This window comes from Sturnira hondurensis, unplaced genomic scaffold, assembly GCF_014824575.4.
Source record: "Sturnira hondurensis isolate 20B ecotype Veracruz unplaced genomic scaffold, ASM1482457v3 Scaffold0022566, whole genome shotgun sequence".
In the NCBI taxonomy this organism is placed as follows: domain Eukaryota; kingdom Metazoa; phylum Chordata; class Mammalia; order Chiroptera; family Phyllostomidae; genus Sturnira; species Sturnira hondurensis.
Window position 1 is genome coordinate 11,566,734 of NW_028095197.1, and position 24,303 is coordinate 11,591,036.

The 24,303-nt window shown below is 39.2% G+C and overlaps 1 protein-coding gene across 2 annotated transcripts in view; it reads right to left on the reverse strand.

Annotated features, from left to right (window-relative positions):
* The window catches only part of TEX10 (testis expressed 10), a 45,709-nt gene extending 25,320 nt beyond the window's left edge, over window positions 1-20,389 (reverse strand). For both annotated transcript variants that reach the window (XM_037035790.1, XM_037035791.1), the window contains exons 1-5: window positions 20,215-20,389; window positions 16,281-16,469; window positions 13,534-14,246; window positions 12,913-13,156; window positions 10,199-10,311 (exon numbers count right to left, since the gene is read on the reverse strand). In XM_037035790.1, coding sequence (XP_036891685.1) covers window positions 10,199-10,311; window positions 12,913-13,156; window positions 13,534-14,246; window positions 16,281-16,460 — 1,250 coding nt within the window. In that variant the 5' untranslated portion in view covers window positions 16,461-16,469; window positions 20,215-20,389. The remainder of the gene's footprint in view (window positions 1-10,198; window positions 10,312-12,912; window positions 13,157-13,533; window positions 14,247-16,280; window positions 16,470-20,214) is intronic.
* Window positions 20,390-24,303: the final 3,914 nt, after the last annotated feature.

A 24,303-nucleotide genomic window follows, 5' to 3' on the forward strand; every position in this document is an offset into this window, starting at 1 on the left:
GGTCTCTTTTGAGAAATCCGCTGACAGTCTGATGGGTACTCCTTTGTAGGTGACTGTCCCCTTATCTCTTGCTGCTTCTAGGATTCTCTCCTTCATTTTAGTCTTGGCTAATGTAATTATGATGTGCCTTGGTGTGTTCCTTCTTGGGTCCAACTTCTTTGGGACTCTCTGAGCTTCCTGGATTTCCTGGAAGTCTATTTCCTTTGCCAGACTGGGGAAGTTCTCCTTTATTATTTGTTCAAATAAGTTTTCCACTCGTGGCTGTTTCTTTCCCCCTTCTGGTACCCCTATAATCCGGATGTTGGAACGTTTAAAGATGTCCTGGAGGTTCCTAAGCCTCTCCTCATTTTTTTGAATTCTCATTTCTTCATTCTTTTCTGGTTGGATGTTTTGTTCTTCCTTCTGGTCCATTCCATTGATTTGAGTCCCAGTTTCCTTTCCATCACCATTGGTTTCCTGTGCATCTCCCTACATTTCAATTACTTTAGCCTTCATATGTTCTTCTAATTTGTGACTATAATCAACCAGTTCTGTGAGCATCCTAATAAACAGTGTCTTGAACTGTGCATCTGAGAGGCTGGCAATCTCTTGGTCGCTTAGAGGGATCGGCGCTGGGACTTTGAGTTCTTCTTGCGCCAACTTTTGGGCTGTTCATGCCTGTTATGTAGCAGGATCGGAGCCCTAGGTGTTCACCAGAGCGGGGCAACTCAGTCGCTGGGTTGTGAGGTTGTATGTGGGGGCAGGGTCAAAGAGGAACAATGGCGTCCCATCTGCTGCCTCCCGCCTCAGCCACCGCCACAGGTGCCGCAGCTGCCACCGTCACTGGGGCCCGCACGTTTTGTCCCACTGCACGCGAGTGTGCCACCGCCATCAGCCCTCCACCACTGGGTTCACCCGCTGGGCCTGCGTGGTCCATCTCACTGTGCGCGAAAGTGCGACCGCAGTCAGTCTGCCCCACACCCTGACTGGGTCCGGGCTACTTGTGCGCCTGGGTCAGGGGATCTGTCCTGCCCGACCCTGCTCCGCTGCTGGCTCCGCCCCTCTTACCAACCCGGTTGAATGGTTCGCTGTTGTCGGACTTCCATATAATTCAATTTTCTGTTTTTTGGCTGTTTCTTTGTTCTCCAAACCTTTGTTGTATTCAAACTTGGTTGTGGGAGAAGGCACAGTGTTTTCCACCTATGCCTCCATCTTGGCAGAAATCTCAAACTAAACAATTTTAAAGGAAAATGTTAATTCTGCCTGTGAAACATGTGCAAAAAGGACACAGTATTCAGGAAACACAAATACATGGGAAAGAAAAGAAAAGACATTTGGTGCTATCAGAGCTTCAAATGTAGAGCTAGGAGTGACAAATGAGCCTGGAAAAGTAAAATGGGACCAGATTTTGAGGCTAAGGACACTAAAATTAATTCTGTCGGCACAGGAGTAAAAGGGTTGAAAAGTCTCTGAGATGGATGATTCTGTGGATGGAAAGGGAAAAATGAGAGTTGAAGAACTATAAACAAAGAATATGGTTACTGTAGCGATCCACACAAAAGATGACACAGGCAAGACCAGGGTCAAGTGCTGGCTGGCATGGACTAGAAAAGGAGGGGACGGGGACATTCAGGAAAAATAAAATTAGCTGAATCTGAAGTTTGCTTAAATGTGTACATGTATGTGAGTTTTGAGATGGTGGAGAATGGAGAAATTAAGGGTTACATATCTACACTACTGACTTCGTAAATGGAGATAATATTGCACAGAGGAGCAGAAATACAGCAAATCCTACTTTTGATATGTGGACCTTAACCTATCTGTGGTGTAAATCCAGACAGAGGTGGCCAACAAAGAACTCAACACACAAGCCTTACACTGGAGGGAGAAAGTCTGAGGTATTCGACAGAAATTACCCACATGACCATTCCTAGCTGCAAACGCAGCTATGAAATCTTCCTGTGTCCACCTAGGGACTAGGCATTTTACCATTAACAAATGAAGAGCAAAAAGGGAGAAAATACATGGATAGGACTCAGGTGGAAAATACACATTCTCCAAAATACTAGTTTTTGTTTAAAGACTCAAATTTTATCACTGGCACAAATATTGTCAGCTGTTTTCTGGAAACTGATAGGCTCACTTTCTTCATTTTTGAGAAAATAGCTGCCAAATATTGAAGTTTGAATAACCATAGTTTGTCTGTTATTCTTTCAAGTTAAAATCGTGTGCATCACAGGAAAAAACTCACAAGTAGAATAGTCACATACGTATTTTCTTTAGCCAACCATCATTTTCTGGTATATGCTGTTGAAATACTTTATGCACACTTCTCATTTCATCACACAGAATACTAAAAATGTGTTCTCCATGGCCGACTTAATAAAATTAGTAATTTTCACTGCTTTATTAAGGACATTTTGAAGTGAAACTGGCACACTTTTAAACGGTGAGTGCACGGTGAAGAAGAACACAGTGTCTACCAGTACTGTTTGGTGCAACTGCCTTAACTTGTGCTAAGATAGCAGCAGTTTTACCTACCATTGTTTTTGTACCATCAAACTTCAGATTCTGGATCTTCAATGGGGTTCTTATTTAAATTAGTCAAGAAAACTTTCTTGATACAATACATCATATAAATCTCTTTTTAACAAGTAACCTTTTATACTGTTCCAGGTGGTCTTTTCTTTTAGCCTTAACAGACATTTCCATCCAATTGAGTTATACGGTGATAAGGAGCCCAGGTTTCTTCTAGAGATGAAAGTGCAAGCCAACCCCCTTTTGATTTCTGCTTCCTTAAGTACTCGGTTCTCTGGAGCTAACTCTGGTCTCAGATTCCCATAAAGAAATCTATTTATTACTACATTTTTCTAAAATGTAACCATTCACATCTGTCTGAACTATTTACTCCCTATGTTTAATATAGCTCATTTTTTAAAAACCAAATTATTTATAAAAGAAATTTTCTAACACTATCATGAACAAAAAAGCAGTCTTTTCTAATACACTTTCCAATCAATTCCTAACCACTCAACTACCACTTAATCTCAATTTGCTAAATCAAAGCTCTCCACTCACTCTGAAAAAAATAAACTAATTTTCCTGCATATTGGAAAGTTTTCCCAATTAGTAAATCCTTCTACTCAGCAGTGAACTTCTAATTTGCAGGTAAAAGGCAAGATATAGCCATATCTGTTCCCAGTACATAATTACCTCATTAGAATAATCACCACATAAATTAATAAATTATGAGTACAAAAATTAAGTTTTCAGAGACCATTCTACTACACTGAATTTTTTAAATGTCACTATTCGCAATAATGCCAAAATTATATCCAGGTACTCAAACAGATATTTGGAGACCAATGTTCATACAGTTTTACTCACAATAGCCCAAAAGTAGAAAGTACCTAAATGTCCACCAAGAGACAAATGGATAAACCAAACAAGGTATATACATACAGTGGAATTTTACTTAGCCTTAAAATCAAAATATAGAAGCAACCAAGAGGTCTTTCAGTAGGTGAATAAACAGCAATACACCCAAACAATGAAATATTTAGGAATAAAAGAAATGGGCTATCAAAACCATGAAAAAAGTAGGTGGGAGGGAAGGATGAATAGGCAGACTACAGAGCATTTTTAGGACAGCGAAACTATCCTGTATGATACTATCATGGTGCATACATGTCATCACATACATGTCAAAACTCATAGAATGCAGGAGACTCCCAGCCAAAATGGAGGCGTAGGGTAGATACACTTTGCCTCCTCCCACAACCAAAAGTACAACAAATTTAAAAAAACACACAAAAACCCCAAACTGCCAGAAAATCAAATTGTATGGAAGTCCAACTAAGGAGTTAAAGAAGAAACATTCATCCAGGTCAGTAGGAGGCAGCGAGACAGGCAGCCAGGTGGAGAGGACACACAGCAAGGCAGCAGCTGGCAGACCCACCTGTCCCACATTTGTGCGCAGATAAACCTAGAGGAACAACTGGGGAGCAAGACAGACTATGAAACCCAGGATTCCAGCACACGCAAAAAAGAAAGCCTCAAAACCTCTGGCTGGAGAAAATCAGGAATTGCAGCAATGGGAAAAACTCCCAGCCTCACAGGTGAGTTCATTGGCAAGACCCATGGGGTCCCTGAATGTACACAAAACCACCCTCCCGGGAAATCATCATCAGAAGGGTCCAATTTGCCTGTGGGTAGCAGAGGAAGTGATTGAAAGCCAGCTGAGAACTGAGCAAGCAGCACTGTTCCCTCTCCGACCACTCCCCCACATACAGCACCACAATGCAGTGACGTGGAGTGTCCCATCCTGGCGAATACCTAAGGTTCTGCCCCTTACAATGTAACAGGTGAACCAGGACAAAGAAATATGGCCCAACTGAAAGAACAGATCAAAACTCCAAAAACAGAATTAAGCAATGAAGATACAGCCAACCTATCAGATGCACAGTTCGAAACACTGGTAATCAGGATGCTCACAGAAATTGCTGAGTATAATCGCAAAATAAAGAAAAAAGTGAGGCTATGAAACGTGAAAAAAAGGGAAGGGTGAGGGGAAGGAAACCAGGACTCCAATCTGTATGAACAGAAAGAAGAAATAAACATTCAACCAGAGCAGAAAAAAGAAACAAGAATTCAAAAAAAAGGGAGGAGAGGCTCAGGAACCTCCAGGACAACTTTAAATGTTCCAACATCCGAATCATAGGGGTGCCAGTAGGAGAAAAGGAAGAGCAAGAAATGGAAAACTTCCCCAATCTGGAGAAGGAAATAGACTTCTAAGAAATCCAGGAAGCTCAGAGTCCTAAAGAGGTTGGACCCAAGAAAGCACACACCAAAGCACATCGTCATTATATTACCCAAGATGAAAGAGAAGGAGAGAATCTTAATAGCAGCAAGAGAAAAAGAGTTACCTACAAAGGAGTTCCCATAAGACTGTCAGCTGATTTCTCAAAAGAAACCTTGCAGGCAAGAAGAGTCTGAAAAGAAGTATTCAAAATCATGAAAGGCAAGGACCTACATATAAAATGACTCTATCCAGCAAAGCTATCACTTAGAATGGAAGGGCAGATAAAGTGCTCCCAGATAAGGTCAAGTTAAAGGAGTTTCATCATCACCAAGCCCTTATATGAAATGTTAATGGGACTTATCTAAGAAAAAGATGATCAAAAATATGAACAGTAAAATGACAACAAACTCACAACTATCAGTAACTGAACCTAAAAATAAAACAAAACAAAAACAACAAAACACCTAAGCAAACACCTGGAACAGACCAGAATCACAAAAATGGAGATCACATGGAGAGTTATTAGCAGGGAGGGGGAAGGGAGCATAGGGGAAAAGGTACAGGGAATAAAAAGCATAAATGGTTAGGTACAAAATAGACAGGGGGAGTTAAGAATAGTATGGGAAATGGAGAAACCAAAGAACTGATATGCATGGCCCATAGACATGACCTAAGGGGATGTAGGGGGAATGTTGGTGGGAGGGGGCAGTGTAGGACAGAGGGAAATAAAGGGGAGGAAAAAACGGGACAACTGTAATAGCATAATCAATAAAATACACTTAAAAAAACTCACAGAATGTATATCAAGAGTGAACCTTAAGGTAAAATATGAACTCCTGGTGATAAAGATGTGTCCGTGTAACAAATGTACAACTCCAGTGCCCTGGGGTGGTACGCTGACAGTGAGGAAGGCTTGTTGTACATTTACGGAGGCAGGAATATAAAGGAACTCTGCTGAATCTGACTGAACATAAAACTGCTCTAAAAAAAGTAATGTCTTAAAAAAAAAGAATAAAATACTGGTATGTACTACAATGTGAATGAACCGTGAAGACATTATGCTAAGTGCAACTAAGCCAAACACAAAAGGACGAATACTGTACAATTTTACTTACATGAGGCACCTACAACAGTTAAATTAAGAGAGAGAAAATGGAACAGTGGTTCCCAGGAGCTGGGAAGAGGAAAACGTGGAGTTATTGTGTAATAAGTACAGAGTTTGAGTTTGGGTTTGGGAAAATGAAAACGTTCTAGAAATAGAGAGTCGTGATGGCTGCACAAGAATGTACTGAATACCACTTAAAAATGGTTAAAATGGTAAATTCTGTTATGCATATTTTATCAAAATAAAAACAAATAATATCCTTTGTAACTCTGTATTTCAACATAATATGAAAAAACTTAGGCATCGGGTCAAAATTAACTGGGTAGACACCAAGTGTGAAGACCACTGGCCTATTATTGGCCAACTATTATTGGCTCCCCTAATTTGAACTTGTGTTGCCCTCCACAGGCTGTCTGCTAGGTATTCAATGTACTCCTTACGAAGTCAAAGAGCAGCCTGTAGTCCCCAGAAACAATTCATAGAGCAACCTGATGAAGAGTAAGTTTGTTATAGTGTCAGTACACCTCTGCTAGCAATTCCACAATTCCGCCATCTCAGGCTCTTCATCCAATTAACTCCTTTTTCGTCCTTTGTGTCTCATCTTAGCACAAACCACTTCACCAGGGCAGCCTTCCCTAGGATTGTACTCCCCTCAGGAAGATTAGGACCAGCTCCTTATTATATAATCTTGTATTAACCTAAACACTTCTTTCATCAACTTGATCACAGGTAGTCATTGATTAAAGAATCACAGAAATAAACATCTCCGTCATTAGACTGTACCCTATCTATCTCCTTTACCACTAAATGCTCAGCACATAGTATATGGACCATAGTAAGTGCTTTGCACATATTAAATGTCCAACAAATTTCTTGAATGACAGTACACTCATATACTCTTTGGTAATTTACTTACGTTTAATGATCTACTAAATCCCAAACATCTTAACCATGATTTAATTTTATTTTGATGAAAATTATACATAAAATCTCTTAAAAAAATAAAACCCACATACAATTCTATCTAAGAATTTAAGATTTTCTGAAACTTATCCATGGACTGGGTTAAAAATTTTTGTTCTAGTACTGGCTGGCTGGAGGGCTCAGCTGGTTGGAGCATCATCCCATACACTACAAGGTTGCAGGTTCAATCCCCAGTCAGGGCACCTACTGAAAGCAACCAATGTTCCTCTCTCTCTCCAAACACAATATATCTATCTTAGAGTGATGATTTAAACAACAAAAACAGCCCTTTCTCGTGTGGTTCAGTGGATTGAGTACCAGCCTGCAAACCAAAGGGTCGTCTGCCACCTATTAGATTCCCAGTCAGGGCACATCCTGGGTTGTGGGCCAGGTCCCCAGTTGGAGGAGCACAAGAGGCAACCACACGCTGATGTTTCTCTCTCTTTCTCCCTCCCTTCCCCTTTCTCTAAAAATAAATAAAATCTAAAAAAAGAAATTAAAAAACAAAAACAGGCCAACTTTTACTCCAGTAAGAAAACTGTAAGGGGGAGGGCGCTAACATCTTGCTTAAGAAATTATCTCCCTATTTAAGCCCTGGCTGGTGCAGCTCAGTGGATAGAGTGCGGGCCTGTGAACCACATGATCGAGGTTCGATTCCTAGTCAGGGCACATGCCTGGGATGCAGGCCAGTTCCCAGCAGGGAACTCATGAGAGGCAACCATACATTGATATTTCTTTCCTTCTCTCCTTCCCTTTCCCTCTAAAGATAAATGAATAAAGTCTTTAAAAATAAATAAAAATAAAAAGAATTTAGAACAAGAAGCATACTTAAAAGAAAAATTATCTCCCTATTTAACCCCCTAACCCCTCCAGACACCCCTTATATCAACAGTTTTCAACCAATGTGCTGCAAGAATTTTTAAACATGTAATACTTGACTATTTAGTGAGGCACACTGACTTCTTTTTCCTTAAATTGTCAAGTAAAAATATGACGACAGCCAACAAAATGGCTATCTGGTATGAATGAATCAAAATTATACCTTTTGGGGTTTTTTTTGGTCAGATGAGCAAAACATATATTTTTTGGTATATGGCAGAATTTTAGTAATTAATTTATGTGTGCAATGAAATAAAAAAGATTGAACACTACTGCCCTAAATCAATCTTTTAAAACATAGTTTTGATCCAACCAAAAGTCTTCAATACTAAATGGATCAACTCTAAAAGATAAATGAACTATAGAGATAAGGAATGACTTTCAGGATCAAGGGTGGTAAAAAGTAGAAAACAGATTTGACCCATGCTCTCCCTTACCTATCTCCTCCAGGTAGTACAGTCTCTCATCCATTTCTGCCTGCTAAAATCATATTCGTGTCTATATATGTACTCTTCAATATAACTGTATAGTTCCAAAGACAGTTATGTTAGTTATATATGTAAATTCATTTTTCCTCCTGCTAGTTTTTGAACCACTGTTTCTCAGCTCCAAAACCACCCTTTTACAATCCCCTTTGTAATCCCGGGGCTGGGACTCTGTCAGCCACATTTTTTCTTTTACAGCTGGCCCTGTTACGCTCCCCCAATAAAGGGGTACTAGAAAAGACTGAAAGCTATGGAGGAAGACGGGACCTCTCTTTTCTGTTTGCTTCCTAGTCCTGTTTTTGCTTCTTTTTGCTGCCAGTGCAACCCAATAACCCAGCTGCAGTTCGTGCTGGTAACCACAGCTGATTCTAGCTGGCAGTTTTTCTGACACACAACCAGCCCCTGAGAAAATACCAGTCCCAGGCAGCCAGAACCTTCTTTATAGCTGTGGGGTTCCGGAACCCAGCCCCACAAGGCTCCTGTTCTGATCTCAAAAACATTAGCACTAGCTGAGCCCTATCCTCTTCCCAGAGGTCCGAGTTTTGGCTCCACGAAGCTTTTCCTCCACGTTCTTTCCCCTCTTCTCTGTTCTCCCTGTCCTAGAGAAGGTAGCCGCTTCCCGCAGTTGCTACCTCCATAATACCTTACTCTTCCCTTTTGTCTTTTCAGTTCAATACCTAGTTAGCTGCTTTTATATTAAGTTATCTCGTAAAATCACTGATACAGCCCCTGTCTCCTTAATACACGTGAACACACTCTTTGACCAATTTTAGCAATTTAATGAAATCACTCAGGAGAACAAGGACCATACTTTAAAGACATCTGATTATACCTATTATGAAACTTTGTTTATAGTAAGCAATTAAACCAAATATTTGGTAAATGAATGAAAAGCTAATCCACCTATAGTAGACTTATCACTTCTGAGCATATTCTTTGAACCCTGCTCATAGAGCCTCGGATTCTTCATGCAGTTTCTTTCTTTGGTAAATTTAAGAATTTTTTCTTAAAGATTTGGTTTATTTATCTTTAGAGGGGAAGGGAAGGAGAGAGGGAGAGAAATATCAATATATGGTTAGTTGCCTCGCAAGCGTCCCATGCTGGGAACTGGCCTGCAACCCAGGCATGTGCCCTGACTGGGAATCGAACCGAGATCCTTTGGTTCATAGGCCCGAGCTCAATCCACTGAGCTACACCAGCCAGGGCAATTTAAGAAGTTTTTGACAGATTTTAAGATCCCTTCAGTGTTTGCTCATTTGAGGAAACTGCACTTTAAATGTTCTAACTTGTACTTGACTTGTCAAATTTTATTAACTGGTTTATTGTTATCTACTGTCACTTAAAGTAAGCATTTTAAATATTTTTGAGGCTTGGATTTTTTAAATCTCTATCTTACTGATATAGCTTCATTACCAGTTTCCTCATGTGTAAATGAGAGCAGAACTACATGGCCTTTAAGATACTTTCTTGCTTTGAAATAACTACACTGTGCCTCTCCCAAATACACCTCCCACCTCAACAGATTTTATTAAATTCATATGCATATCATCTGATACTTTACACTCGGTTAGCACAAAACATTCACTTAGATTTTAAAAAAATTAAAGTAAAAAAAAAACTTGAAGTCCTAAGGCTTAAAGTGACTTGTTCAAGATCAGCCAAACTTCTGCTAACTTTATTTCACAAAATCTAGATCTAAACGCCTCACAATGTAGAAGGTTCCAGGTTAAGGCTATTTATTTTCTGATAATTTCAGGTTAAACAACTTTTCAAGTCTGTACAGTGACAAAGAATCACAATACCGCCCTGGCTGGTGTAGCTCAGTGGACTGAGCGCGGGCCTGTGAACCAGACGATCGCGGTTCGATTCCCAGTCAGGGCACATGCCTGGGTTGCAGGCCTGTTCCCCGCAGGGGTCAGTTCCCAGCAGGGTATGCACCAGAAGCAACCATACATTGATGTTTCTCTTCCTCTCTCCTTCNGATACCTTTTATTTGTCTCTTTTCTTCTGTGCTTGGTTATTTCTTTTAAGGCATATGGAAAATGACTCATAAAATGGTGTTTGAAATCAATAAGATAATTCTTTCGAAGCCATGACTCCTATTAAAATAAACAAAGATTAGAAAATCTACTAAAAACAATAATTTAAAATAGTCAATAAAACTTTAAGCAAAAATTTGACAACTTGTCAATATTCAACTATAAATTTCTCCTTGTAATACACCTTCTGCTCACGATCTAATATGTAAATAAACTTAAAAATCAGAAAAACTGTTAGGGCATCCAATTTTCCCCCACAGACCTTTTTGGCACTTAATTATTTTTACTTGCATTTTATCTACTGTTTAAGAAGAAAAAAGGGAAGAGAGTAACCCTGACATTTATAAAATATAGAAGTCCACTACCTGGTATTCTATTATACTATAACATTATTATTCCCTAGCAATTTATTATTTCCAACTGAAGGTATCCAACACTTTCCTAGAGCAATGTACTTCTCTAAAATTCCTCAAATTTTCTAAAATTCTTGAGCAGTATTTGTGAATGTATCATTCTCTCTTACTTGAAACACCATCTAATTCCAGATTACAACACTCTTACTTCCTCCTCTCCAGAGGACCAACCATTCCATTTTGTCAGAGACTGAGGAGTTTCTTGGGATGTGGGACTTAAGGTGCTAAAAGCTGGTGACCATGCAGCTCCTTAGTATCCTTTATGGATTCTTCTTTTCTTCCTGGCCTACAAATGTTGTCCCAACATATCCTCTTAAACTTCTAACAGGCACCTTAAAGTTAACATGAATAAGCTGAACTTTCCCCCGCAGCAGCCACGCTGCCACTTGAACCGTAACACAGGAATCATCCTTTCTTGGACAACTGGATAACTGCCATCATCTGATTATTATGGCAAACATAATTTGCCAAGGTAAATTAGAGAATTCTACCAGTGGCTGCTTTTAAATATCATTCCTATTTAAGTTAACCCCCCTCACTTTATTTCAATTTCATACATACATAGTCTCCAACAATCTGTGCAAAACAAGTCTTCTGAACTTAGTATCCTAGTTAATGCATGCTAATGAATAGTCACGTAATACTTTAAATATCCATAAAATTAAGGTAGTGTTTACATCTGGTCAGTGTTATCTGAATGACTTGCACAATTAATGAATTTGCATTCGGTCCTACCATTCTATCCAATTACAAATACTACTTATTACTAAAGCAATAACACAAATTCATCATTACCCATATGCAACCAAACACCAAAATGCTTGCAATTTTTATTTCTCAGCTTTTTAAAAATGAAAGAAAGACTAGATGCATGTTGAATATCATAACTTTTCATTTTATCTTAGCCTTTCAGATGAGAACAGATCCATTCAAGACTGCAAATCATATATACTTTTCTACAAAGCTGTTTACATTATTACTGTCACTAGCCTACATCAGAGATTAACTGCCATAAAGGAGAGCAAGGTAAAACCATATATTATACCCCTAACCACGATCTATCACTATTTCTTGCCAATGTAGGCAAAGAATTATATGACAAGCTCCAAACTATAATCGAAATGCCATCTATTTGAATGCCATCTATTTGCCAGCAATTCTTCAAACATCCCTACAGATGACGGGTAAATTGGTTAATAGCAAAAGAGCAAGCTCCTAAACACACACCATAGTACGATTATATCATGTTTATCAAGATTATTAAATACTATTTTAAATTCATCCTTAGTCTTATTTTATGTGGCATACTAACTCATTGTAAGCTACAGCTTGAATAAAAACAATTAAACAATACCAAATAACTGCCTTGTCAGTTTTGGACATAAGTAGGCAACTTCAAGGTTTCACACTTGGTCTAAAGTCCTTGCAGTAATTCTATAAACCAGAAGGTTCAAGATTTAAAGTATTGTTCCTGCAGTTGCTTATAAGTGTGCTACCATATTAATTTATCACCAATTAATCTTAGAGCTTGTTCTTCCTTACTTGCACCATGCACTACATGTTGTATTCACTGTAAGAACACTTTTAAAAAGCTACCAACATTCAATTCTCCCCAAACAGTAGATTTAACTTTTACTTATCAAGAAACATGTCTTCACAATTAGCTTTCTACGAAGAAACTCCTATCTGACCTAGAATTCACTTAACTTCATTCATAGTATATCTACAACTATAGCTTACCTATATATACTAAAAGGCAACTTTTAGAAATGTTTTCTGACCTTAAATCCTTTATCAAGATCAAAGAGCATACACACAGCAAGCCTGTGTGTAGCTTCTTCTCTAAAATGTAGTCGTTTCTACTAAACTTGGCAATGTGGCACAAACTGGAAAAGACTACTTAATAAGCAACTGTTTCAATCCCAGAAGAGGCCTGCAGATACTAGAATGTTCCTACATAATCTGCCACAAAGCAGTAAATTGTAACCCTACTGTAAATTATAGCTAATGAAAATAGTGCATTAAGTTATGCATTTCACTTTTAAAAATTTTAACATTCAGATAACAATCTCACCAAATTATTTTAATTTGTTGTTTGGGGCAAAAATAAGAAACTAGCTTACAGTTAAACCCTTGGAATTTTTTGGAAAATACATAACCAATTGACAGGAATATGCTGGTATCTAATCTGCCCATTAATAATGGCAAAAGGCATTACTAAGAAAATAAAGAACTAATTAGTTCTCACCAATTTCTGGTTTTCATCATGCTGTTTAGAGAGTTTCCACAAAAGGGAAATAATATTAAGAACTTGCTGCATAACCTGCAGTGGTTCCCGTTCTACACCATTTCCAACAGAAGTAGCTAGTTGTGGAGGCACAGCTTCAATCCAGCACTCGACTAGCAGCGGAATTATTATCTCAATAAACCCTTTCAAGTTCTCAGTAGATGCCAAGCCTTCATCCACACTGCCTAGTCCTCCAGTCAGGTACCTAATGAAGGGTAAGAATGAAAAAAAATAATTATTAAAAAATAGTATTCCTTGCTTAGTCTAAATCTTAAATATAAAATACCATTAAAAGAACCATAAATTGATAATTACATTGATCAAAACTAATTAAGAAAAATAAAATTCTAAGAAGAAAAAGCCAAGAGGCTATCAAGTTTTACTTCTCATTAGGCTTTGCTAGAAATAAGTTATCATACTTTCAAATGACTCCTCCCATTGACAAATAAAACCAAATCATGAGTAACTATATGAAAACTACGAAAGACAACTGTATGTCTTCCCACCATTAGCCATCAATGGTCAGCAGTTATAATTCAATATAGGAAAACTGAGTGTGGACATAACTGAAATCCTTCTTACCGTAGCCTGAACTGTGAACTGACATTGGGCTGGGAACCCCCATTTTCATAAACCTGGATGTGTTGCTGGTCGTTGGCATGTTCCTTCCAGTTGATAAAAATGGAGTTGCTAGTGGCATGGGGATTTTCTTTTTGTTCCTGAAGTCCTTCACTTTCTCTCAACCTACTGGATCCATCTGCCAAGGCCTGAAGGAATTTACTGAGTCTCACTAAGACTTTCAGCCTCCACTGCTGAGAAGTGAGTCTCCGATTAGGGTTTACAGAAAGTATCCAGGACTGGGATCTGTCTCTATTTACCAATCCTTTGGACAGCTGCTGATGAGAAATAAGTTCTACAAAATTCTTAAGCAATATACTGCTACGGCCAGTAATCAGAGCTGGGTACTCTTCCAGCAGAATGTCCAAAACTTTCAAAGAGTCCTCCTGAATTCCTTCAGTAATGTGAGTCATGGCACTAGAGAGATGGGCACTTACCAAAGGAAAAAATGGAGAAATTTGTTCAGCTCGTATTTTGGGGGCCAGGAATTGAAGAAGTTGAACTGCTGCTAATCGTACATTAGCATCTTTATCTGTAAACACAGCAGTCACTTCACTTAATATGTTTGAAAGGTGTGCATCAATTATAAATGGGTACTGAGACAAAAGATCTTTAAGTCCAAGAAGAGCACTCTGTTTAACCCCAGCATTGTAGTGATGCATCTGTGACAGCAAATCCTATAAATAAAAACAAAACACAGGTTGTCGTTATATCCATATACAAGTATACAGACATTATATAATTTTCCAACATGCTAACTAAAACCAATAAACTGACACTTCTCGGGAAAATTGCTTCAATAAGTATTTCTAAATGTCACTTAACTTTTATTAAAATTAGAAACAGAGCTTTATCTTTAAGAATTTTAGCTTAATAAAAATACTACATAATTTTCCGTAGAATTTTCTTCTTGAAAATAAAACTTCAGGTGGTGAACACATAATACAGTACACAGATGATGTGTTATAGAACTGTGTACCTGAAACCTGTAGAATTTTGTTAAGCAGCATCACCCCAATAAATTCAACAAAAAGGAAAAAATAACATACAAGTAGGCTTAGGCACACCATCATTTAAAGTGACAGCAGCCCTGGCTGGCATAGCTCAGTGGATTGAGCGCAGGCCTGCGAACCAGACAATCACAGTTCGATTCCCAGTCAGGGCACATGCCTGGGTTGCAGGCCAGTTCCCAGCAGGGGACACACCAGAAGCACCCATACATTGATATTTCTCTCCTTCTCTCCTTCCCTTCCCCTCTAAAGATAAGTAAATAGCCCCGGCTGGTGTAGCTCAGTGGATTGAGCACAGGCTTGCGAACCAGAGGATCGCGGTTCGATGCCCAGTCAGGGCACATGCCTGGGTTGCACGTCAGTTCCCTGCAGGCCAACTCCCAGCAGGGGATGCATGAAAGGCAACCATACATTGATGTTTCTCTTACTCTCTCCTTCCCATCTAAAGATAAATAAATAAATAAAATCTTTAAAAAAAAAGATAAGTAAATAAAATCTAATAAATAAATAAATAAAGTGACAGCAATCATCACCACTATTCAAACATCTATTACATACTACACATGTGCTGGGTGTATTTATATACTCTTAATTTAACGAGACATTTCTGTCTATTTTAAATGTTTTTTCCAGGCGTATATTTATTTTATTCAGAGTACAACATTTACCAATTTTCTCTGTGGAATAACTTACTTAATCTGTGAAGAAAATATGACTTTGAATACCTTTCTGATATTATTTAACCTTTGGGGCTTAAAAGCAAAACTAGAAAATGTGTATCCTCAAAAAACTAGTTCACAAATACTCCTAACCAGCATTACTCATAACAGAAAGTGGGAACAATCAAATGTCCATCAACCGGTAAATAATAAAATGTGACATAACCATGCACTGGAATACTATTCCACAACACAAAGGAATTAAGAACTGCTCTGACACATGCTCTAACATGGATGAATCTCAAAAACATGCTAAGTGAGAGCCAAGTATCAAAACACTTGGCGTTATGTGTTTCTAATTTCTATGAAATGCCCAGAAGGAGCAAACCTATGTGAATACAAAGGAGATTAGTGGCTGCCTAGGGCTGGGGGGAAGGAATAGGAGTGACTTCTAATAGGTATAGCATTTCTTTCTGAAGTGATTAAAAAAAAGTTCTAAAATTTGATTATGGTAATGTCATTACTATAAATATTTTTAAAACCACTGAATTGTACATTTTAAATGGGTGAATCTTATTATGTGTAAACTTCATTTTAATAAAGCTGTTCAATTTTTAAGCAAAACTACTGTTCAAACTTAAGTTACCATAACTTCACACATTTACCATGAACCTGTAAGCTATGCGCTGTAAGAATTCAAAAACAAGACAGGATCTTATCTCAATGTGCTATAAAAACAGCTTCAAAACAGGAACATCAAGAATTTGACACATCACACATCAAAAAATTAAACACAAGATATTTCTAGATGATATATTAAATCATCAACTAAGTATACAAGGGAGAAATCACTGCAGACTTAGCTGAACAAGGCTTTCTGGAGGTGGAAAAGCTGAGTGGCATTATCAGACTAGGGTAACAGGTGAACTCCAAACTACAGCCATCAATAAACTGTTAAGAATAAAAAACTTCCCACAAAAATATAATATTCTAAGTGATTTTTTAAAAATCTAATTTTATCAAAATGATATTTATGATTTACCTTTATGTTAAGTTTTCTGTTGTTTGTTGGAAGTGTTACATCCTCTTTGAGTTGCTCAGGCAGATGTATAGTCTTCGTTTTAAAGTTTGTAACAGTAGCATTTTCTAATTTGGGCTTCTTTTTACCAACCTTTAGTTTTACTTTTTGAAAATCATCTTGACGTTTTCTTTTTTTAGTCATTCTTGAGTGCTATAATGAAAAGAATTTGAAATCAATGGATAAACACAAAAAAATTCTGAAAGAGTAAACAAGGCACTGGCAGGTGTGGCTCAGGAGATTGAGCTCAAACCAAAGGGTTGCCAGTTAGATCCCCAGTCTAGGGCATGTGCCTGGGTTGCAGGCCAGGTCCCCAGTAGGGGGCATGCAAGAGGCAACCACACACTGATGTTTCTCTCCCTCTTTCTCCCTCCCTTTCCCTCTCTAAAAGTAAATAAAGTATTTTAAAAAATAAAAAAGGTATTTTTCAATATTTATACTACCATTTATTCCAAAGATAATCAAGAATCAAGGCCAATGGTGATTATGCCGAAGGATCAAAATACTAAAAGGAAACCACCTTTACAAAGTACAAAAAAAAATCAATTTAGCCAGGATGTTTGTAAAGAGGAGTCATTAACAATAAGGCAACAGGCTTGCCACTGATCTGTCAAGGATTTTTAGCCCTAGAACCTTTTGTTAAGCAGTGGGCTAAATGGAAACTTTCGGAAAAATTTTTGTGGGGTGGGGAGTGAGTACTATGAGGGTGGATTGGAAAGCAGCAGAGAATTGCTAAAGATACACCTCCATCTACTGAGAATCCCTAACAAACCAAAGCCAAGTCTGGAAACCAACACTACTATTTAATGAAGCCTGTAACAGGAAAAGTTTCATGAATCTAAGTTGAATGCTTTAAATACGGGTAAGGTACAGATATGCAGCAAGGACAGTTAATGAGCATTTCACAAGCAAGGAAAGCTGTATAGATCAGGAAAATGGGATAAGCATGGTATAGGCAAAAATGAAGATACCAACATCTTGAACACCAAGGAAAGTTCAGACTAGATATGAACAGGAAATAGTATCCAAAAAACAGTATGAAAAGCAGAAGAAAAGGGAAATAAAGTGTAACAGGTATAAAGAACGACATCATTAGGCCACTATTATAAATAACTCAGGCATAACCACATCACCCTGCACTTTCCCCTGTTCACCACCTTCTTTCAACTTGTATCCAAATCTTACCACTTACACGCAAAATCTTTGATCTGTGCCTCCTACCTACTCCCCCGCCAAGTCTTAAATACTTGATTTTTACCCTAGACTGTTCAATAGTTTTCCCACAGGTATTCTTGCCTTGTCTCTAGTGCCTACTCCCTAGTCCATCTGCTAGAGAAGCACCAGAGTGCAATTTCTAAACCTACATTTCAGGAGTTCCTTTACTCCCTTTACAGTGAACTCCTCACCTGGACATATTAGGTCCTTCCTAACTTCCTCTCCAGTTTTTCCTTTATACAAGGTAACTGCCATCTAAAAATAGTGTCCTATACCTAGAACCAGCTCAATTCTTTCTGAAGCCTTCCATGTGCTGCAAAAATAATGAATTCTACCCTTCACTAGATACCCTACTAAAATAATACCTCCAAAATAAATAAAAATCCTATATTTATCCTATGCCCAGCTATTTCTTTTTTGTTAAATTCTAGATATCATACTTTGTTTCTTTTTTTATTTAATTCTTGTTCAAGTACAGTTTTCTGTCTTATATTCCCAGCTATTTCTTTTTAATCAACACGACACAAGAGTCCAAAAATAACTGAGTAGATCGAAGGTCTGCATTATTGTGAGAGTAATAAAATGGCTGGTGCAAGCCTGGCAGCTGAAGTTCCAGGAATCTAGAAGCCAATCACCATGACCCATAGTCTAGGATTTAGCTACACAGGTAAGGAACAGATTCTGGAGCCAAACTGATTATGATTATGTTCTTATTAAGATTGCCACTTGCTAGCTGTAGTTACCTCAGTTTGCCTCAGTTTTTACCTACAAAACAGGAATAGTAATAATACATACATATTTCATCATACAGTTGTTATGAGGTAAGATGAATGAGGAGCAAATAAGTTCATTATTAGGTTCAAATAATGAACCTAATAATGTTCGTTAGGTTCACTGTAAAACACTATGTAGTTCAAATGGGTTCATCGTAAAACACTATGAACCACTACTGGCACAATGAAGAACACATGTGCTATAAGCACAAATATGTGTATTTTCTTTAATTCTCAGGACTAGCATCTACCAAGTACAACATGAGCTGCATTATGTACATTCGATTCTCACAAAACCGTATGATGGAAGGTGAAACTAACCCCATTTTTAAGACGTGGCTCAGAAAGGTTTTGTCAGTCCTTTACTAAGACGTTGAAGAGGGTTTCATACTCAAGACAGCTCTGCATAACCAGTTTTATGTTATATATACTGGAACTAAGGTGAAAACTGGAAAACCGAGTAGCAAAACAGCTCATTTTATTTCACTTTCCTATTCCCAAGTATTCATTCTACCCACACCTCTAGCTACTCCACTCTAAAAAAGAAATGCGTAAGTAAAACCTAAAATAAAGTCCCTAATACTTTACTGGCCTCTTTTACTACAAAGAAAATAATGGTCTTCCTTAATTTGGCAAGCACACTTTGTACTCTTTCCCTACAATTTTATTAACTAGTACCAGAGATGAAAATAAATGGTACAAGACGTTCAGAAAATTCGAATGAATTAACCCTCCACCCCCACCACCAACCTTCTGTGCTGTCTTTAACCACTACCTACCTGATCCCTAGCCAACAGTCTGCTGTCAAGTTTATGCTATATTATCCATCACTTTGTAGTCGTCTTACTAATGTTTTCCCTCCGTTAGGAAAATTAAGAGGGCTGACCGTCCTTCCTTGACTTTTAAGACTGGTAAGGTTATTTTTGTGATACACGGGGAACATTCTACTAGCAATTTCTGTTACTTTCGCTTAAAATAAAAAATTCCCAACACACCAATTCAAATAATAGTCTGACTATGCAACTTTTATGTAATTAGGTACTGAACAGAAGGTAAGCACTCCTGCCTCAGGGGCTGAGCTCTCCCATCACTGGAGCGCCTGCGTACGGGAGCCCCCGAAGCTTTAAAACCGAACTTCGCATTTTCAAACTGCAGGTCGTGTCACTGCAACGAAAAGGAGATATTGGCCCATCGGGATCCCCACCAAACCGGATTCCTGCTAACGTGTCTGCTACCTCATTACCCCCCTAATTTCCAAGTTCTCCCCCCTCCCCCAAATATCAAGAAGCAAGCATACTGCGCTCGGCCTCTGCAAATTTCCTTTCCAAACCTTTCACGCTCACGAGTTCCCCCAAACTCGACTGAGGGGTCCAATCGGAAACACCAGACTTTGGTTGACGCAAATGCCGTGCAAGAGCAACTCGATACAGCCGGTGGCCCGGTTCTCCCCGCACAGAGCACTTAACCCGCCACACTTGGACGGCGAGAGGGCAGATGAGGAGACCACTGCACATCCCCACCCCAAGTCTTCGGTCCCGCATGCCAGGAAGTTTAGACCCCCTGGGTTTTCCGAAACTACCGTTTCTTCTACTCGGCTGGACCGCAGTCAGGACTACAGTCGGGGAGGTGGGGCCCAATCCACCCACACCGGCCCGAAAGTCTCTGGGACCGAGAAACCGCGGGAACCCGCCCAGTCACTTGAGGCGCTTCATGCCCTCAAGCACCCGCCCCCGCACTGCACGGCTCCGCACCCAGGCCAAGCTCCGCAGAGGTGCCACTGCCGGGGGCCCAGGGATCGCAGACCAAACCCAGCCGGCCCTGCCCGCCTGGGCCGCGGACAGGGGGGCGCCGGCCCGGCGCGCCGTCCCGCGCCCCGGGAGGGCCTGGTCTGATGGGCGCGGGCCACTCACCTGAGAGTCCGGCCGGGACCGTGGGACAGAAGCACAGAGGAAGAGTGTCTGAGCAGAAGCCCCCGCAGCGACAGCGTACGCCGCTAGCCTCAGCCTCTCGCTCCCGGAGCGTGTTTTCAAATCCCCTAGTCCTCACGCGGCCGCGTCTCCTTCCGCCGCCCGGAAATCAGGGCCCCTCCCCCGCCGCGCCGCGCTCACGTGACCGCGACCCGCAGCCGCGCGCAGCCAGGGAGGCGGGAGCGGGAGCCGTAGGCCCCGCCCAGGGGAGGACGGGGCCACCTCCGCAATCCCTCTTCGGAACCCCCCTTCGCTTCTGGAGGTAGAGGTACGGGAGCGCGGGACCAGCGGACGAGGCTGGTTCCTAGGTCCAGCTTCCTACGTCCTAACTTCTCGGGCTAGCTCGGGTGTGTTGTCCAGGTTCCAGCTGATTGACGGCATGCCTTTTCTCCCTGTGCTAGAACACGGCTCCTGAGACCTACAGGCACATTTGGAAAAGAATACGTGCTGAACTGAATTAAGGAAGAAAAGTTTGGGACTGCGGGGGCGACACAATAAAATCCCTGGGGACATTAAACTGGATGGAGCAATTATGAATTACGTGGAAGAGGACAAAATACACCTAGTACCTGGAGTCTTAGTCAAAGATTTTCCCTAATCCAGTTTCTCAGCACTGAGATTCCCGTGGCTGAAATTAAGTGGGCACAGGGAAATTAAGGGGAAGATTAAAAGGCCTGGGAAGAAGATGAGAAAGCAAGGAGAACGGGTCTTTGAAAGATACACTTGCCAAGGATTGGTGGGTATTGTGGAGGAAAGAGGTCCAGGTATGGATTTTAGACCTTGATTCAAATTTACCTTTACAGTTTACAAGATGTCCGACTTAGTCAGGGTGAACCTCAGTTTACTTTGTGGAGATTCAGAGCAGTGATGTCTGAGGTAAAGGGAGACCCAAGCCTGGGGTCCAAGACCGTACCTATTGCATGATCAGAGATAAAGAAGCAGACTAAAATGTTTACCTCTCTCTTTAATAGCAACACAGCTATACAACCATAAACTGCTTGAATCCACCATATACACAAACATTTGGTTGTCATCACTATTGATGGCATTAGATGGTATTAAAAATTATGAGACTGGATCATAAGATGAACGGTCTATTGCCATCCAGACGTGTCCCTTAATTCCAGACTTGTATTTAACAGCCTATTCAACATTTCCTTTGGATAACACTACATGTCTCCAGGTCAACATGTCCAAAATGGAACTCCCCATTTGCCCCCTGAAATCTAAAACTTCTTCCAGCTTCTTCATCTCAAATAGCAACTCCGTCCTTTCAGTCACTTGGCTTGGATTCTTTCTTTCACATCTCACATTTAGTCCATCAGGAGATTCTGTTGACTTCACCTTCAAGCACATCCTGGACATCTCATGATCACTGTAAAAACCTTCTGAACAGGTGTCCCTATTTCCACCATTGCAGCATAGAGTCTTCCCCTTAAAATTTAAGTCAGTCCCTGCAGGTATGGTTCAGTTTGGTTGGAGTGTTACCCTGTAACCAAAAGGTTGCAAATTCCATTCTCAGTCAGTGTGTATCTATACTCAGGTTGCGGGTTCAATTCCCAGTATGTGGTTGGAGGGTGGTCCAAGTCTGGGCACGAACAATCCCTGGTCGGGGCACATATGGGAGACAACTAATTATCATTCGTTCCTAAAGATAACAGGTGAGTGAACATGAGACCCAACAAATAGCTCAATAGTTCTGAGCTAATTTTGAAATTCTAAGATTAATTTTTAATTTTCTCACATGGGAACAATTGCTTCATTTGTATACGTTCTATTAAATAAAATGAGCCTTGAATTTTCTTACTGTGCTTATAATAGATGCATACCTAATTTAGTTGTTACCATTTACATTTAATATAAAACATGGAATAAAACACACTAAGTGTGTGAGAATGATAAAGATATATAAGGAAACAGGCTCTCTCACTGCGGTTGGGTATAAGTTGGTGCATTTCAGAAAGACACTCTTTAATATGCAAAAAGAAACTACAAAACTCTTTATACCTTGGACTTCCACTCCTAGGAATCCATTCTAAAAAAATAACTAAGATATGTAAACAGACTTATGTACAAAAAAAATACCACAATGTTGATTCCATCAATTTTTAGAGTGAAAAATCAGACACAGTCTAAATGTCCAGGAGCTAGGGAATGGGTATATAAAGTACAGCAAATTCAGAAAAAATACACCAAGACCTTTAAAAATAGTATTTTTAAAGAATATTTAAGGATAGGGAAAACTTCAGTGGAAAAATAAGGAAAAAAATTGATCAGAGGAATCTCTTCTTTGTAAAAATATATGAAGAAGGAATGATAGAATTAAAACATCACCATTTTGCAACTTTTAGTAATCAAAAGGATCTAGGCAATGTTTATTGTATTGATAGCTGTTAAATCACAGACCATGGAACAGGCATTATGTACTTTGTTATTAAAGTACACAATACTATCTTTTAAAAAATCTTGCCAAAAATTTCAAAACTAAATCTCGTCAAGGCTAGACCTAACTACCAATTTATGGAAATTAAGAGCAGAGGCGTGTATTAACTACACCATAGCAATGCAATCAGTCCCATCTGGATGTAGGAAACTCGACAAGACAACTTGGTTTCTTTTAAAAAATTGTTTTGAAAGAATAGAAAGAAACAGAATAGGAAGCTATAAATTAAGAAAACCTTAGATCATATGTCAACCAATTGTTAAAAAAAACTTTTTTTTCTAGGAGAGGAAAACTCACTATAAATATTGTGAGTTGGTAGACTATAAATATTATTTGGTAGACTACGAATATTATTTCGTGATATAGCAATGGATTCTTGGAATGATATTTTGAAAAAAACTGTGTTCATCGACACAGAGATCTTCTGGAGGACAATGCCAGTAATCTGTACTGTTACCGTGATAACTTTACTAAAATTACTGAAGTCTTGGAGGTTAGCCTAGGCAGGCTTACAGTGAAATCACATTAACCAAGTTCGAAGGGCCCAGCGCATAAAGGCTGAGTGCCAGTATTTAGATTTATAATAAAAAAATATGCTTTGTTACAGAGTCCAGAACACTGAAGTAAACAAGCCTAGCATATTCTCTCTCAGTGGACGCACCTCCATGAGAACAGAAAAAAAATTCAACCACAAGATTGAGTAGTGGACATGGAAATGGAACAAAGGATCTAAGTCAAATAACTTAAACGATTGCTTGTAAGAGAGCCGATGCACCTGCTTTCGGTTGGGTTAGATTTGCCACTGGGAAAGTGATTTCTCAGTTTTTCCAAGTAAGTTTCATTCCCTGAGCAATGCTGAATAAGTACAGCCAAAATTTCTTCGGGGATTTTTCTTTTCCTTTACTCAAAAGGCCAATCAATGTTCTCTTCTGATGGATACATTCTGTAGCTATAAACAACAAATTCAATGTGGTTTCAGTGTTATAGTCCTAGAAATCTGTCTTTCTTTTTAAGTGACATATCCCTGCTCGAAACCTATGTTGTTTTCGTACTTTAACCCTAAAAAGTGGAATTTTATTTCCCTTATTTATAATTTCTATTTGGGCCTCCCCATCACTGCCACCTTCCACGCACATGTAAACCTGTCTCTATAATATTATCATCACTGTTAATTATACAGTTATAAAAAACCGGAATTGGGGATGAAAAGGTTTCTTTTTCAATACTCAAAGTTGATTCTTTTGTGAGATAAAAGATTGTCTTGGAACTTCTGAGGCCTTGTGAAAACATCATCTTTTTAGCTTATAAATCCCAACAGATTTTTATTGTACTATCGCTAAATCTAAATTCTAAATATTGATTCTATTTTCAGTGTGGCCCTCAGATGGGAAACACAAATGCTGTCATTTGTCTTCAGGGAGTATAAGAAATGACAAAAAATCATTGCACAAAATGTATTTTTTGAATGAATAAACACACACTTTCATACACTCACAAATATTTACACATTTATATTTATAACAGTTATAATCTGAAATCAGAAAAAATATTTTAAACTCATGTTCTTTTTCAGCACCACTTATTTATTC